The 19,003-nt window shown below is 36.3% G+C and overlaps 3 protein-coding genes across 7 annotated transcripts in view; 1 reads left to right on the forward strand and 2 right to left on the reverse strand.

Moving 5' to 3' along the window:
• The window catches only part of LOC139963083 (catechol O-methyltransferase A-like), a 24,326-nt gene extending 21,742 nt beyond the window's left edge, over nt 1-2,584 (reverse strand). Inside the window, exon 1 of the mRNA XM_071963591.1 lies at nt 2,462-2,584. Within this exon, the coding sequence (XP_071819692.1) occupies nt 2,462-2,515 (54 nt within the window). The 5' untranslated portion in view covers nt 2,516-2,584. The remainder of the gene's footprint in view (nt 1-2,461) is intronic.
• The window catches only part of LOC139963080 (uncharacterized), a 12,129-nt gene extending 8,425 nt beyond the window's left edge, over nt 1-3,704 (forward strand). The window contains exons 8-9 of the mRNA XM_071963583.1: nt 523-688; nt 2,543-3,704. Of these exons, the coding sequence (XP_071819684.1) occupies nt 523-688; nt 2,543-2,732 (356 nt within the window). The 3' untranslated portion in view covers nt 2,733-3,704. The remainder of the gene's footprint in view (nt 1-522; nt 689-2,542) is intronic.
• LOC139963082 (lipoma-preferred partner homolog) overlaps nt 3,393-19,003 on the reverse strand; it is a 35,758-nt gene continuing 20,147 nt past the window's right edge. For 4 of the 5 annotated variants that reach the window (XM_071963589.1, XM_071963586.1, XM_071963590.1 and 1 more), the window contains 6 exons: nt 16,366-16,610; nt 15,579-15,747; nt 14,533-14,750; nt 13,042-13,172; nt 10,999-11,119; nt 3,393-9,606 (listed from right to left, as the gene is read on the reverse strand). In XM_071963589.1, coding sequence (XP_071819690.1) covers nt 9,493-9,606; nt 10,999-11,119; nt 13,042-13,172; nt 14,533-14,750; nt 15,579-15,747; nt 16,366-16,610 — 998 coding nt within the window. In that variant the 3' untranslated portion in view covers nt 3,393-9,492. The remainder of the gene's footprint in view (nt 9,607-10,998; nt 11,120-13,041; nt 13,173-14,532; nt 14,751-15,578; nt 15,748-16,365; nt 16,611-19,003) is intronic. The other variant, XM_071963587.1, reaches the window with a different exon arrangement.

Here is a 19,003-nt window from a genome sequence, read left to right on the forward strand (position 1 = left end):
TCATCCAACTACTGGTTTGTGAGTTGTGTTTACAAGGTTTTCAGATTTAAACTTATGTGACCTTCAATGATCTCCACCACCTCCAAAAACAAAGAGTTTCTACTCAATAAGGTGCATCCACATACCAAATATGAATTTCATCCACTTTATAGGTTTTGAGTTATCTTGTCTACAGGGTTTTCAGAATTTGACCTCTGAACTCAATGAGAAACAATAGGGTCCCTCTTCTTGTACTCTTCATCCACATACAAATATGAAGTTCACCAACCATATAGATTTTCAGTTATTGTGTTTACAAACCAAAGCATCACAGACAGTCCACCACCATCGTGATTCCCTTTGCCTCTGGCAAGGAATCAAAAACTAAAATTGTAAAACATGCACTTTACATGTATAGGCCAATAGACCCATAGCCCTTTTGGGAACCTTAACCAGTACAAAGAAAACTTAACCTTGAAGCTATATTAGACAACAATCAAAATTGTGTTATCTAAATCATTTCTTTTTTATTCACCCTGCCAGTTTTCTCGTTAGAACAAGAAAAGTATCTGGCCACACTGATGGATGACGATGTTAGCAGAATATTCACCATGGCAACCAGTACAACTCATGAAGGTGGAACAAGATTGGTCACAGGTGGAGCAGAACTGAAAGTCTGGGATGTACTCCCGAGTAATCATAGGACTCAGTAAGTACATCTTTGAGAAATACACTTAGTTTATACTGTGCTCAAGTTACAAGAAGTCACTAGAAGTTGAGTTTCAAGCAGTGTTGAAAACGAGTACTTTTATCCGACTATCTGTGGTTCCGAGTATCAGCTATTACAGACCGACTACTGCAGTTTAGAATCTGAGTACCGATGTCTTAAGAATCAAAGTGACATCTATAAGAGTACTGTGCGAGTACTTCTGATGTATTAAATATGCAAGAAACTAATGGTTAAAACTGCTCCCTGACGATCATTGCAAGCAAACAGTATAACAGTTGAATGTATGATGATAGCTCTCATATCTTGTTATTATATTTACAAGTTCAGAATATCTAATTATATTCAGAAATTTTCTGATATAGAATTGTAGCAAGCAACTTCCTACCATGCACTCAGGGGTGTTAGAACACTACTCCGTTTAGAACGTTGACATAACTTTCTCGTTTATTCACCTTTCATCTTTGTAAGTACGTTGTAATGCACTTGACTACATGTTTGATACCGCCGCAGTAGAGACAATTTAGTAAGTTCTATAGAGTACTGTAACTGAGTACTGTTACAGAGTACCATTATAGAGTACTATTACGGAGTACTATTATAGAGTTCTATTACAGAGTACTTAAATAGAGTTCTATTACAGAGTACCATTACAGAGTACTATTATAGAGTACCATTACATAGTACTATTATAGAGTTCTATTATAGAGTACCATTACATAGTACTATTATAGAGTACTATTACGGAGTACTATTATAGAGTACTATTATAGAGTTCTATTACAGAGTACTATTATAGAGTTCTATTACAGAGTACTATTATAGAGTTCTATTACAGAGTACCATTACAGAGTACTATTATACTGTAGAGTACCATTACATAGTACTATTATAGAGTACTATTATAGAGTACTATTATAGAGTACCATTACAGAGTACTATTATAGAGTACCATTACAGAGTACTATTATAGAGTACTATTACATAGTACTATTATAGAGTACCGTTACTGAGAACCAATACAGATAACTATTACAGAGTACTATTATAGTGTACTATTATAGTGTACGATTATAGAGTACCATTTTAGAGTACTATTACAGAGTACTATCATAGAGTACTACAATAGAATACCAATAAGATGGAAAAAATTATGCGGCTTTGTTATGTAACGTCAGTTTTACATAGCTAATTTATTTCATAAAGTACTCATCCTGAGTGAGTACGCATACTTCAATCGAGTAATACCACTATGAGAACTTGATCATGCCGGTACTTTATATCAAGTGCAAGTACCGATTACTTTGCAGACGACTCGAGTACTGCATCACTGGTTTCAAGACGACCCTGTCGCGTGGCTTTAGTGAATCAAAAGAGTCTTGAGCAGTTGTTGAAAAGTGGAGACAGTCTGTACTTTTTGATTGTTCAATTTCTGTGGACGGTAGCACTTGAAGGGAGGTGGGTGTACTGTTTCGTCTCCAGTATGCTTCTATTTGCAATGTGAAAACATGTTAATTCCTAGTAGGTCTTGTTCCATCATTATTCAATTATTTACTTTAAATATTGAAAAAAAAATGTAGACATAAAAAAAGAAAAGCAAACACTATGGTATCCCTAACTTTACATGCTGAAGTGTGTGGGACATGTTTACTACAACATAACACTTCTTTTGTTTCCTTAAATGAACTTTTCTTACAGAAAGTATGCCTCTATTTATATTCAAAATGCACGATTCAAAAAAAGGAATTTATCTACCTGATAATTTCTGTTTTGGAATATCCTTCTTTTTTCCCCCTTTTTTTTGATCATTTTATCTTTGTCTTCCTCTAACCTTAGGGACAAAGTGGTGGCAGCATTCTATAATCAAGCATTCTCCAGGAGAGTGTTCGATTCCGAGGATGAATCGGCCGATGAGGACAGTACTGATGGAGAAGAGGAGGACAATGACGAGAGGCAGCCGAGATGGTCAGGAGGTGATTTAGAACACTCAGAGGAAGCAAGTGGTTCTTGGTGTTCCATCTCATAAAAACAATGCGCTCTCCATTTTCAGCATCTATCAATCAAACACTACAGATTACAAGATGGTCGTGTCAGCATGCATTCTGCCATATTGGTTTGTACAATGGGACACCATCTATTTACCTTACTCCTCCTCCTCAGCTGTCACCTAGCAGGCTATGAGGTGGACTGAATATCTCCTAGCAGTAAACACAACCAGACATGTAAATATATCCTTGATCGTATGTCTTCCATAAAAAGAGGAACATAAATAAAATAAACAAAAAAATATAGTTCTTTGAATGTTAATTGCTTACTAGATTGTTACTAGATTTGATCTGTGTTTAATCTTAGTATACTGCACAGTGCTCATAACTAGTTTAACATGCATCACTAGCATGACCCTCCCCCCCCCCCCCCCATGAGAACAGAACAGATGGTACAAGGTAAAAGTTAACTTATAATGAAATTTCTTGAAATTGGAAGCCAAAAGGTGTGCTTTAGTTTAAATGATTTGTAATTGTGTTTTTGGAACTTAACTCACTTAGATAATCCAAAACAATTGCAAATTCCACCTATCAGTTTTCAGTAAATAACTTGGTAACCCTGATAGTTTCCAAATGAATATGTAACAAATATGCAAACATTTTGCAACCGATTACAAACAAGAAGCAAAATACACTGAACATAAGTTAATTGTATTTATTTGTTTCGACCAAAAGGGTATTCATTAAGGGAGATATATGATATGATGAAGTATGTGACAGACGTTTAATGACAATATTAGTAAAACGCATGAACTTGAAAATGTAATTTGATATTAGTTAACGAGGAAAAAATAATAAGTAAATCAGAACATTTGCTCTGATAATGTAAACTTGCTGATATTAAAAAAAATAAAATAATAAATATCTTCACATCTTTTTTCTTTCTTTCTTGAATGATGCTGACAATTTTTTATTGAATGGCATAATTCTGGATTTGAATATTTATGTATACATCAAAGATGTAAGCTAGTGTAAAATACAAAGAAAAAAAAAAACAATTTATCCAGTTTTTCTTGTCTACTGTCGTTGGTAACATTTTTTTGACCCAGAATATATTAATAGATTGAAATGATTTCCACAAATTTTCAAAGTTTATATAATGGCAGGCAGAAAGAAGTACTATATAAATATGATCTCAATTTTTGCCCAAAACTGAGGCTGATAAAGTTTTGTGACATGAAAGAGGAAATTGTTGGGAATAACATGATTTCTGTGCCATCCGTTGTTAACTATCACATAGAATCCAAACCGAGTGAATATCATGTCTACAGCTGTCAGCAAACACACATATATAGTATAATATTTCTCAACCCTACCACCCATTTATTATGGCCCTTGATATTTCAACAACAAAAATGTTTCACTTTTCATGATAATCAATATCTTCATACAGATATCACTACCACTCTCTGAAACCAACAAGACAAAATTCGACCACGATGAGAGGTATACTGATTTCATCACTGATTTTGAGAGAGATCTTATGTTAAAGTATTGTAGATATTGTGACTATCAGATTGCACTAAAAAGCAATGCAAAATGGTTGAATCTATTAAAACCAGAGAAATTGTAGTAGGGGGAATGACGTCATGCGACATATACTGAAGCCACCCATCCTACTGGTGGCGCTTTGCTTGTACGGCAAGAAAGTACCGGCACGTAATACAAACACTAAGTCTTTGACATAACTAGAAGTGATAAAGTTGACATAAATCACTCGAAATAGTGATATCGTGTGCAGCATTTGGGTGCCAAAATTGTTAAATATATGGCAGTGGACTGACGTTTCACGGGTAACTCTTAGGAAGCGATAGTATAAGCAATTTCATAGGAATCTAATTACTTTACTTGTGTCGTCTGCTCAGCTGCTGTATTGTTATTCACTGGACCCTGGATATAATTAGCCTAGACCAGCTATGGCTGTCCTTTTGGATGCGATATCACTATCGCCTAATGACAAACTTATCACCACCTCATTTTACTTAAATTCTCAATACGTGTGTGACAAAGGTCGCAGTGATTTTACGGTAAATCGTTAGCGCCACAAGGGCAACAGAAAATAAATTTATTTCTTTCGATTGCAACAGCTTTTCTCCATTAAACCCACCTGGTCAGAGTGTATTTAGAATAAGAAACATTGAATCTACTTCTGAATTTTTTTCCCCGAAATTCATCAGCAAACACATTTTGAGACTTTAAAACTGTATCCCTAACTATAGATCCACAAGCCAGAATTAAATGGGATGACGGTTATGATGTCCTGGGCTTATCAGTATCAATTCAATACTAGGAAAATAGGCTACTACCCACTTTGCAACATTAACATTAAACTTAGAACTGCATGCACAGACTAATATGGAAGTATTACACAAAAGTAGGTAAGGGGATTGGGAGGAGGGAGGGTTGCTTTTTCATGGCATTTTCCAGGGACAACTATGACACTATTCAAGTGAAGCACTAAAATAATACAAGATCCTGGAAATGACACTTTCCAGACATTAGAAGTTGCAGAAAACACTCCACTTACTTGAGTCTTACTTGAGTCAGGACTATATTACTTACCACTCTGATCCCTCTAACATGTCTCTATTGTGTACAAACAGCTGGTAAAATCAAAGTCAAAGGCACAATGTATATATGAAGACGCACAAATGATCTGGCTTTTTGCCGTACAACGCAATGCGCCATCACTTTTTCAAGGCTTCACTGCTTCCTAGTTCAATTTCTGATTAAAACTAATACTTGACTAGAGAAGTGGATTAAATTGCGAGTGACCCGAGTAAACTCATTACAAAAGTACAATGGAAACTAAATCAGCATGGAGAGTGATCCCAACCGACATAAGCACCCTTCTGAACTCCTTGTTCATCTCAAGTTTTGAATATATTAACAGAGTTACTGGTATTACAACCTGCTGCTGCTATGATCCAGGTTTGATAACAACCATTAATGCTGCATAATTCCATTATAAGACTGTCAGTAACATCTCATGATGTAACAAACTGTATAAATTGAAAGGAATACACCTTACCATGCAGGGTTTCCATTTCTAGGTCGTGTCAATTTGTTATGTCCTATGTGTCATTATTTTAATCATGTACCATACACTTTTAGAGTTGCTGTCCTCTCCAACGACTGACTTCCAGTATATAGTATTATTACATACAATCATCCAACTCATGAGGGTAGATAACGAGTAAATGCAACTAAAGTTACAAAATTTATCATCGCCGAATAAATTACAGATGACAACTGTAAATACTAACGATAATTACAGCAATCTTTGTACAGAACATACGCAAACATTGAAAGCCACTTTACAATGTTACCATGCTATGACATAGTACTCTTGTGCTATAAGCAGGCTAAGATTACACTAGAGGTCAAAGGTGATGAACAATGCACACACAATCAACAAGCTGTCATCGCATACGCATACTGTCAACGCTGTCAACAAGCTGTCAACGCATACTTTCTACTTAAATAGACAAATCTATTAAACATTGAAAGCCACTTTACAATGTTACCATGCTATGACATAGTACTCTTGTGCTATAAGCAGGCTAAGATTACACTAGAGGTCAAAGGTGATGAACAATGCACACACAATCAACAAGCTGTCATCGCATACGCATACTGTCAACGCTGTCAACAAGCTGTCAACGCATACTTTCTACTTAAATAGACAAATCTATTAAACATTGAAAGCCACTTTACAATGTTACCATGCTATGACATAGTACTCTTGTGCTATAAGCAGGCTAAGATTACACTAGAGGTCAAAGGTGATGAACAATGCACACACAATCAACAAGCTGTCATCGCATACGCATACTGTCAACGCTGTCAACAAGCTGTCAACGCATACTTTCTACTTAAATAGACAAATCTATTAAACATTGAAAGCCACTTTACAATGTTACCATGCTATGACATAGTACTCTTGTGCTATAAGCAGGCTAAGATTACACTAGAGGTCAAAGGTGATGAACAATGCACACACAATCAACAAGCTGTCATCGCATACGCATACTGTCAACGCTGTCAACAAGCTGTCAACGCATACTTTCTACTTAAATAGACAAATCTATTAAACATTGAAAGCCACTTTACATATGCTATGACATAGTACTCTTGTGCTATAAGCAGGCTAAGATTACACTAGAGGTCAAAGGTGATGAACAATGCACACACAATCACCAAGCTTTCATCGCATACTTTCTACTTAAATAGACAAATCTATTAAATTTACAATAAATCAAACAAAATACCCAAACAGTACAAAGTTTAAACTAATTTTGGGACATTATCATCAATGGATTTATATTTAATTCATTCTTGGTCACTTATGTTGTTTCCTCAAGAAGATGAAACAAGTGTCCTTGGAGGCCGCCCAACTAAACTTCATTGTGGATTAAAATACAGAGGTCTGGAAGGTAAAGAGGATTCAAAGATGATTTTCATAATTCTTGGCAGGACATTGCCAAGAAAAACGAATGATGTGCCTTGATGACCAAATTTCTGATCCCACAACCAAAAAGACCCACGAGAATCATTACATGTCACAGACTCTACAATACTTAGTCAAATCTTTGCTTTTCAATGGATCATTCAGACACCTCTTAAAGTCACAGATTTCATTTCTTTGAAGATTATGGCAAATTCCAGCTCTGGTCATACTGACTACAAACTCCAAACGTAGCTATAACCTCATCCAAATAGAGGGGGCTCTTTAACTTCTGTACAATTCCAAATAAAATTTACATAGACAACTTATTTTCTTCTCTCAAACTTGTGTTGGCTAGAATCACAAACCATAGAACTATACAACCAATCTTGAAAATATCATCTTTTAAAAACAAGGCAAAGATATTGGCAATGAAGAGCAGAGAGGAGGGGGAGGGGGAGGGGGGCTGAACGAATAGAAAAAGAAGTCAATTAAATTAAACCACTTCCCTGAGGTTACCTTAATAAATCTACTTTGAGAAACCAAACATATAAGGCAGCTTTTGGATGAAGACAAAGAATGAAAGAATAATTTTTGCAGCCAAAAAATGAAAAGAGAAAAAAAAAAAAAAACCCAGAGAAAACCAAGCAAAAAGAAAAAAAGCTTAGATATATCGTTTCCTTCCATTGACCAGTCTTAAACAAAAATCTACTTCTCCCAGCACAGTTATATTCCAATTCTGAAGCAAACCCTGACGGGGAGATGCTGCTTAGCAACTTCAGAAAGAGCAATGAGATATAAGCCCATTGCTCCACTAACTACTAACTCGAGGCCTGAGAAGGTTGCCATCACTTCTGCAGCATTTCTCTGCTAGAGTTGCCGGTCAGAGGTAGCAGTACATCACATGGCACCAGATATTAAACCAAGCATCACACTCAGGTGCATGTGTTAATGAGTTCCTGCAGTGCCTGGGCCTTGTAACAAAATCTTTGAATCTGGCTCCTCTGATGCCAAGAATGAACACAGGTGGTGTCTTTTTGTGCCTAGGACCCCAGTTCCAGGCCGGTATGCCCTCCTGGATAAGAACCAAACACAGCAGCAGCACCTGACTGGTCTCATAAAGATATCTCGTAACAGTAAAAGTCTGTGACAGCTGTGAGCTGCTCACAATAGCTAGTACTTCAAGCTGTGTTAAACCCTTTGTGACGTGAAAAATCAACTTTGGGAAGATTCTGAACAACTGTCACCATATACCTGCAAAAACCACACCCACGACCAGAGCCCTGGCCAGAAACCGATCATTATAATGTCTGTTACCCATAATGTCTACCTCCATGTAACCTATGAACATGCAGTTGTCATACCAATCTAGTTATAAAACATTAAGATATGCATTTACCACAGATGCTTCAAGTCCTTGGTAGGCAAAAAATAACGCAGGCATATTGGGAGGACAGAAACAAGGAGTAGATACAAACCAATCCATTGTTATTGCTCTATGTAACAGAGACGACTGTCAACTTCCCCAAATATCAAGGAAAGTCTCATTCCAATTAGGAGATATCACAGATGTAATGTTCCTACACACGCAAGGCTGATGACTTAATCAAGTCTAAATATGACATCAGGACATGCCACTTGTGCTTCAATTTTTTATGACCTTCTTTATTTACAACAATATATATTTTCCGTACTAGAGATGAGTTTCTCTAACGCTCGGTTTAAAACAATGAACCAATTAACATGACACAACGATGGCCTAGGTTTTAGTGTCATCGCTTTCAACATTCTGTCTGGAATATATGAAAAGAGACAAAGAACAAGTGACATGGTTCAGATCGTCATGGCAATACGACATCACAGCTTTACAACATGACAACTCCCAGGTGCAAATTTACAAAAGATGGCATCTCCCAATTAGACACCAATGTTTCTTAGCTGTTTGGTGGACATCATTATTCAACTCCTAAAAAGAATTGATCATTACATTGATTTGATTAATTTCCGATACTGGTTGATAATTAAGTTGTTACATTAAATAAACCCTATCAAACCCCTGATATAGCTGATTGTGACAAAAAGAGAAGAGCAGAGTAAAGATTAAAAAAAAGAAAAATGTTAGCAAAAAAACAGTCTAAAAGACTGACAATTTACAAAAATATTAAACTGACTTTTCTAGTCATGACATTTGAATCTCATGCACAGACAACAGCAAAACAAAATGTAACACTCTTGCTATAAAGCTAAGCAATATGTTGAGGCCAGCTGTTGATATGCTACTAGTGTGGCACGAGCTACATTGGGATAGCATTGACACGTTTACTGTTGCAGTTTCGACAGAGGATGTGATCGTCCAATGGGAAACAACCCTCGCCATCAGCTTCTGAAGATAGACGTGTTCCGCAGTCCTGCAGGAATTAATACAGAAATGAAATAATAATGACCGGATCAGGATTTTATTAAGTTTACATGGATGCTGGCTGGGTGCTGCTCTTAGTAGTTTCATATTTTAAACACACTATGTAAAAGTAAACACAATTTTAAAGACACACTATGTAAAAGTCAACATACTTTCTCTATGAAAACTCATCGAAAGAAAGAAGGCTAAACATATATATATATAATATATATATATATATATATATATATATATATATATATATATATATATATATATATATATATATATATATATATATATATATATATATATATATATCTATATATATATATCTATATATATATATATATATATATATATATATATATATATATATCTATATATATATATATATATCTATATATATATATATATATATATATATATATATATATATATATATATATATATATATATATATATATATATATAGATATATATATATATATATAGATATAGATATATATAGCAACAGCTATTGTTACTTCTCTCAGCTAACTATCATCATGGAAGAGATAACATGGAAGAGATAACATGGAAGAGATAACTCAGCACTGTAAGCAAATAAAGGAAACACCGATAAATTCAGAATAAATGTTGTGACTCTTTGAAAACTTCAATTTTCAACCATTAATCCACAGGTTAGTCTATCAGATGAATTTTTAAATGAAGGTTTGACTGGGTTTAATTTTTGAGCCACTTTTGTGATTTAATCTGAATGTAGTTAAAATATGTACTGTTACTATACTCTTACTAAAAAGAAGGCAATATATGATGACTTTTCAATGTGTGAGAGATATTCATCCCATTGACCACCGTTCATCCAACCTATGTTGAATGTTTTCATCTGTGACCAAAAACAAGCTCGCCCTCACATATGAATCACCGACAACCTAGCCATTTTTGAAAGTTGAACTCTAGAGCAAAGGGACACTGTAGCATGACAGATACTGTACATACCTACCTCACACTTGTAGCAGCCAACATGGAAGCTACGACCCAGAGCAACGATACGGACTGTGAATTCTAGATACTGTACCTACCTCACACTTGAAGCAGCCAACATGGAAGCTACGACCCAGAGCAATGATACGGACTGTGAATTCTAGATACTGCACCTACCTCACACTTGTAGCAGCCAACATGGAAGCTACGACCCAGAGCAACGATACGGACTGTGAATTCTAGATACTGTACCTACCTCACACTTGTAGCAGCCAACATGGAAGCTACGGTCCAGAGCAACGATACGCACTGTGAATTCTAGATACTGTACCTACCTCACACTTGAAGCAGCCAACATGGAAGCTACGACCCAGAGCAATGATACGGACTGTGAATTCTAGATACTGGAACCTACCTCACACTTGTAGCAGCCAACATGGAAGCTACGATCCAGGGCAACGATACGGACTGTCTCTTCTTCTCCGGGGGATGGCATGATAGGTTGAAGGCAAACGCTGCAGCGTGGAGCAAATTTTCTGGAAAATAAAGTTAAGAGTTTATGTTTATGTTATGTTATGTTTGTTTTGTTTTGTTTTGTTTTTGTTGTATGAGAATATTGAAGTGATTTTCAAAAGTACTTTTTAACACTGTTCAGTTTAGCACTTATTAAGGAACACCAGATTTTGTGTAGCTAGAAAAGTCTAATTACTAAAAGTTACATGAATACTGAATATTCCCTAATTTCACTTTCCACTGGCATGGTTTCAAGAAATTACTATGTAAAGCAGGGATGCAACCAACTCTTTGGTACTGGCTGCTAAGATGGGTAGACTAAGATGTTCAAGGGTGTTCCCTCCCCTTGGAGAAAGTTTGGAAAAATAGGAGGCGGGGGGGGGGGTTCACATGCAAATGGTTCTATATTTTGCACTTTTGGAAAGAATGTTGACGATTTTTGACTGCAGAGGTTGTACTACATATACATGTTATGTATTTATTTACACTAGGAGGTTTTTTACTTTTTTTGGAATATTCTGTCTGGCAGTGAGGGGGAAGGGATGTTGGTGTACCCTCTGATATTACCTGGAGGGGTTATAACCCCCAACCCAACCCCCCCCCCCCGTGCTTCACCCAGAAGTATTACATGGTTGCACCCTCATGTCATGTGGCGTGCTAGTGTCATGACATTTTTCTCCTGTGTTCCAAAAATACACTTAGCATGTCATTCAATAGCTATAGCTATATATATATATTGCTTATTACTGCATTGAGTGGTAGGAAAAGGTTTGTTAACTATGTAAACCAAAGTAAAAAGGAAACGTGGTTTATAAAATGTCAGATTTGTTTATAACATCAATGTTAACTTTTAGGTTTTTTTAGCGTTTCTTTTGTATTCGTTTCGTACAATTTATATATATATTTCAATGACGTAACTTTTCCTTCCTATATGTGTAAGTATGGATCATCTTTCCCTTTCACTTTACGTAAGCATTTTCACTTAGAGAAATTAGAGAAAACTCTCGAATATTTCAAAGGAATGATTCCATGAAAATGCTGGCACTTACGACTGCACTTTTCCGATAGGAAGGTCTTTTCATAGCTTCAGTCTAGTTTCACAACGATGAATTGAGGTAAAGTTACTGTCAAGTGTGAAACTTATTGACTCATGTGAGTGACATCCACAATGGTCTTCTTAATTATTCTTTTCCTGTAAAATATAGCCTAATTTCACTTTGCTGTTATGTTTATTCAGCTCTTAATGCTTACAAATTGCTCCTAGATGCTTACAGAAGAGGCCATTAAAAGCTGCTTAGAACTGCATTAACTGACAGGAAGTAAAGTACATTTAATAAACCAACTTTCACTTATTGAAGGGTGTTATCAGTTTCTAATCCGGAAACAGCATTTTATGAAAAGAAGCTCTCCAAATGATCTATTTGGGGAAACTTAATTTAGTAAAGCAACGCAAATCAGAAACCATATTGTATAAATTCGGCATTCAAAAACTAGAGTATAGTCTGTACGTACACCTAACAAGAAATAAAATAAAGAAAAGAACATATATAACCAACCATCTTTTTCACATGCCAACATGGGTTTTTATGACTTAAACATTCTTTACAGCAGCTGTTAACATCTTGGTCATAGATTCCTTCATTTTCACTTAAAAGACTGAGAGCTCAAATGTGTAGAATTGCAAAATTTAGACAACTAAGTACCACCCTGTCTTCAACAAATGAACATGCTGGTACATAAAAAATTCATTATATTCTTAAAATTCCCCCACACCACCATCCCCCTTCCGCCAACCCCCCCCCCCACCAGATCCATCACAGAACCATTTAGTATTATCTTTCTTTTTTTCTGCAATGTTAATCAGAGTTTAGCATCAAATAGGACAAAAAGTTGACACCAACTGTCAAAACAGTGATTATGAGATCAGACATTTCTGTGGACTTACTTGTGAAAATCTTCAATACAATGAATCTGATTGGTGGCGTCCACTGTGAATGGTACTCCGTCAAGGCTCTTACCGCAGACCACGCACGTGAAGCACTCTGGGTGGTACGGTTTGCCTGTAGCCCGTAGGATCTGTAATATAGACAAATGTAAGTTATATAGTTATCAACCGCAGATCTGCGGTCCTGAGAAGAATTGGGTGAAAACCGCGAGTAGAAATCGGGTATCAAATCGAACACCAACAGTGGGTAAACAAACACTTTTAGAAATGCAATTAAGTATAAAACGAAAAAAATAAAACAGCAATTTAAGAAAAATGTATGCTGACATCCTTTTGTCAAAAAAAAATTGGAAAAATACACAAAGTGGTAACAATAACAGGTGGGGGAATGTAGGTTAATTCTGAGATATTTTATAAATTTGTCACATCGTGCAGTGGGCTTGAAAGTTATGAAAGCACACACTGCTATGATATTTTGGCTTCCTTAACCACCAAGGGCAGGAAATTTGCTTTACTCATGGTTTCCAAACAATCATTTTTGTGTTAAGCCTACACTACATCCTTGATAACATATTTCAATGCACTATTTTAACACACAACGGAAGTATCATTGTTTTAAATTCCGGTAAAATGTATTGGCAGTTAATACAACAAACCTGGCCAGCCCACACAATAAAGTTGGCTAGCCCTCATAAATAAACTTGGCCAGCCCACACAATAAAGTTGGCTAGCCCTCATAAATAAACCTGGCTAGCTTGCATTTCAAACCAAATTAGATTTGCCATGGACATGAGTATAAACTACTGCAGTAGGATAGTGCAGAAGTAATCTCAATTTTATGATGATGAGGGGCAAGGAGGGAGAAGAAATGAATGACTCATGGTTTCAACCTTTTTTCCCCCCTTAGTAACCAATTTCCATGTATTCCTTCTCTGACAAAGGAAGTACAATTGTTTTTGTTTCCTGTGAAATAGTTAAGGGGTTAAAACAATAAACCAGAGTAGCCCACGTTTGTACCAATTTGCCCGGCACGGATATGAGTGGAAACTGTTTTGCTACTATTTTTCAATAGTAACCACAATGTTTTTATGATGAAAATTGGGAGGGGGAAGGTAGGACGGCAAACGGACATATTACTCATTGGTTTTATGCATATGTTAGCCTGACATCAAAGGCCTATGCTTTATCCTTAGCAACCAATTTCAACCCATTCTTATTCATAGACAAAGGGAATTTGTATCCAAATGCTCTGGCACAATATCAAGTTTGATTACAAACTACAAACCATTTTTGCTTTGCCAACCTAGGCCTCTTGCTGGTAAGCAAGTGCACAAAATGTCAATAATGATCAATATTATCAATCAATATATAAATACAGAAACATATCCTGCACGGTTATTCTGAGCATATTTCAGATCGTTAAAGGTTCCCATGCACTTTTGCTGACGGTAAAGATGAAATTACACAAGTCTGGCTTGAATTAAACTTTACCCTATCTGTGATGGGCTTGGAGCACGTAGAACATTTCTCCAGAGAATTGATGTAACAGTTTTCGCAGAATGCACCGCCCTCTAGCGCGTAGAAGGGTTGCCCTCTCAGTTTCTGCGAGCAGGTCTGGCAGGTGAAGCATTCGATATGGTAGACTTTATCCATGGCGGTACAACCGCTGTTCTCACCCACGACTTTGAGTCCACATTTGTTGCACATTCCTGATGAAGTGGTGAAGAGAAGTCTTAAAAACGGGTGCAGCTAGTTATTCACTTGAGAAGGACAAACAAATGGCATGGGTAGGGTTTTCAAAATTGGTCAAATGTTAAACCATCTAACAAAAGGAAACCTTTGAGAGAGCAACCATTTTTGATGTGTTCCCATCACATTTCAGGCTAAATCTGATGTCATATCTGTGGCATTACCAAGTAAAATTTCAATAAATAGAAAAAAAACAATTTATAGATGTCTTCAATAGCTAAATTTTTTTATCACAAGACTTGCCTTTCCTTCAACTTTAGTTTGTCAATAATGAGATTGTTGCAAGAAATTTGAGTCTTAAAGCATGGTTGTTGATCGATTAAACTTTGTACACAGCACGGTCAAATTCCTTTCAAGTCTGCGAAATAATCTATGCAACATCACAGTGATCTGAAAGTATCCTTAAAGATTAACAGGGCAGATAGCTCACACTCTTATAAAGTTTGCAGTGATAACCAACTTTGATACAAATATTTGACATTCCAACAAACCATCCTTCTTAAAAGCTATGTGAAAGAGTTAAGACACTTTATTGACTTTCAAATGTAGGCATAAACTTTGTAAATTTTGGGCTTCTGTTCAGCCACTTTTTCATCCCCTGAGTCCTTTGCATTTTTTGTTTTCTTGAGATAAACTGGGTTTTACTGTCTTCCTCCTGTGAGGAATTTCCAGCCATTGGCCTTTCCCGTTTGTTTTATTTGACTACCCTTGAGACACATCAAGCTATATTTAAACCGAAAGCAGAAAATACTTCAAACTTAAAATACAACTCTGTGAACTGTTCTTACCAAAGAATTCTCCTTCTTCTCCACCTGAAGTCATATTTTGCATCAGAAGGTTTGTGAGCGCATCTACCTCTGCCTCTGTGCCACTGGCAGCAGGGCTGCTGATTGGTTGGTCTGTGGGCTTGGGGACGTGGTACGACCAATCAGAACTCTTCAGATTGGCAGGAGCCTGCTGAGGAAGATATGAGGGAATAAAAACAATAAAACAATATATAAAATCAGAACATGCTTAGACTTTCAGAAAGTGAAGAGTTCCCAAGCTTCTTTTTCAATATCTTATTCCTAGCTTGATATGTTAGTTTTAATGTGACCTAAATTAATTCTGATGTTAAACACAGTTACATCACTCCACAATTGAAGCGAAGTGGCTGGTCTGTGGTGGAAGACATCCTTCAAACTAGTACTTTCCTTAAATAACTAACTCCTTGCTGCATTCTCTTCGAAAGACTGGATACAATTGAAAACACTTCCTGTCAACTTACTAACAATTTTGTAAATAAAAGTATCATTTTCACATGGATAAATGAATCAGATGTGAAAAAACTAAGTAAATAAAGTTATTTATTGGCTCCGCTATTGCAAATACTTCCACCATACTCCTTACAACCTTTAACCTTTTAATAACACATCCAACCTTGAGGGTGTGATCTGTTACTTTCGATACAATTATATGATTGCACATATTTCTGACACATCCATCTTTCACCGCCCCCCCTTACTTCTTCTTATTGTACTCTTTTGTATGTTCGCACAATCACCCAAAACCTTTACGAGATACATGTGAGCTGACCTGATTCTGTGCGACAGCTGGAGCAGGATGCTGTCTGTAGCTGGCTGGGTGTGGTTCGTTATATGACTGCATGGAGGCAGTAGGTGGTGGTGGTGGAGGCAATGGCTGGTCCTGATAGCTCGACCCTCCTGACAGCTCTGGTGGTGGTGGTGGTAGAGGTTCACTGTAACTGCTAAAACCATTGTTAGGGGGAGGTGGAGGTGGTGGGTCATCAGAATATCCTACTGGGGTATAGGTTGGGAGTCCTGTCAAGTGTAAAGGTGCAGGGAAATATGGAGAAAGTTATTCAGTGTGTTTGATGATAGTGAGATGAATAGAAGTTCAAATACAACTGTAAAGTACAGTTAACACTGTGTTAATCACTGAGACGTTTGCCTCACCAACCATACTGTACAGAGAAATGGTTTTGAGAATCTTCTTTATGAAATTTATATAAATTTTTATTTAATGGACTACCAGCCTTGGCAATAAAGGAATCAATGTCACCCCATCCCATCCTGGACATGAGACAAGTCACTCAATGTCACCATCCCTTCCTGGACATGAGACAAGTCACTCAATGTCACCATTCCTTCCTGGATATGAGACAAGTCACTCAATGTCACCATTCCTTCCTGGATATGAGACAAGTCACTCAATGTCACCATCCCTTAATGGACATGAGGCAAGTCACTCAATGAGGACACTCAATGAGGACACTCAATGAGGACACTCAATGAGGACACTCAGGACATCGTCTTTACTGTAATAATACAAAGTTGTAACACTGGCAACGGGATTCATGTCAGCTTAGCAACGAATCCCTTAAAAGTTCAGTTTAGCTCGTATTCCATTCAACTTGACCTATTGTTTATTTGTAGCCCGTACAGTCATAGTGGTCTTTGGAATATATTCCATTGAATACTACAACAATCAATTCATAACAGACGCTCATGGAGGTCATGAGAAAATCACTTTAAAGCTCAAAAGCATCACCGGGACTGGCATAGAAGACACCATGACAAGATACAAATCACGCCAATACTCAAGGCATCAAATTGTACCCACCATCACCATCAAAATGGGAGAAACAAGCAATTACAAATCAACAAGGCTAAAAAAAAACATCGACTGCTGTACTACCTAGCATAAAGATACCGGCTTCAACAGCACTACTAGATACTGTATGTATGATAATATAACTTGTATATTGAAGGTAGATCATTGGTATGTTATCATCCAGGGTTGTAGTAATATAACATGATATCACATTCTGATTAACAGCCGGGTAGAGTTAAGATACACTTAAGTGTGTAGTCTGACAATAATTCTAATTGACAAGGACATCTTGTATCAATCCCTGGTACTGGATGTAGAGAGCACTGCGGTATTATAATTGGTTCTTCTCACAGTCATAATTGGACGAGCCTTGTCATGAAATTTGTTTCCTTGAAATCAACGATCGAAACTTAAACCAGACAGTGACACAATAATATATGATGCAAAAAGAACAAAAAAGAGAGCGGAAAAAAAATCAATAATAATAAGAAACGTTTGGAAGAGTGAACACTTGTGGTGGTAATAAATGAACGTGTATACACTTTCATTTTATGTGTTGGATTTGTTTGCGATAAACACAGTCCAGTTGTAGCATTAAGTGGACATTCAAGTAAATATTATGTGATATGGATAAATCTATGAGATGATGAATATGCTGTAAATTCAGTGAAACTGACTATCCAACAGACAGACAATTTAATAGTTTCAACTGTTCACTACAAATGTGACAGAAGTATACGATATAAAATTGGAAAAAACAATAGTTAAAGGTGTAATGCTCTGGTAATTGTGTACAATAAGACAGAGATATTAAATACATATTTTTTTAATGTGCAGAATATGCATGAAGTGTACACATTTAATGTTGTGTGTTATATAGTGTAGGTTATGTGCTGTTTTTTACCGATTATACAAACTTTCCAAAACCTGTGAGACCTGAAATTAATGACACTCTTTTAGACTTGTACTTGCAGCTGGACATTACAAAAACAAATATTTAAGCTAAAAAAAGACAAAAAATGCATAATAAAAAATTTAAAGTGATCACAGTATCATTGAAAAGCAACATTTCCTGAGAGAGACATTCAATTACAACCCAAAAATGTGATTTCATCAATTATCGGCTACATTAAGAGAATGTTTTCCTACTTTGAGTCTGTGTCTTTATGAAAATGCTTCAAAGCTTGTGCACCTTTTGTAATCATTATGTGTACATGATTAATGTTGCACTGTTCATGAAGCATTCACTTTAAAATCTGTCTAAACGGGCTAATTAATAACACCAGCGATATTACTATCTGCATACATTTTAGATCTAACTGTGAAGACGAGTTCACTCTAATACATCAACACCACTGCATAACAAGCTATCACCATGTCAACCAAATTTAAGAAGAAAGTTGGCCCATAGCTCCAAATTTATAAACACCATTTTCCACACGCCAAATAATGGTAACAAAACAAAATGTCTGAGTCAATCATTCAATTAGGAAAATGATGAAAACAAAGAGGTCACACCAATGAATGGGAAACATTGGGAAATAGTTCTAATAACATGGCAAAGACCTGTTGATTGTTCTATGATGGAAAACAATGCAAT

Source organism: Apostichopus japonicus, chromosome 21, assembly GCF_037975245.1.
Source record: "Apostichopus japonicus isolate 1M-3 chromosome 21, ASM3797524v1, whole genome shotgun sequence".
Taxonomy (NCBI): domain Eukaryota; kingdom Metazoa; phylum Echinodermata; class Holothuroidea; order Aspidochirotida; family Stichopodidae; genus Apostichopus; species Apostichopus japonicus.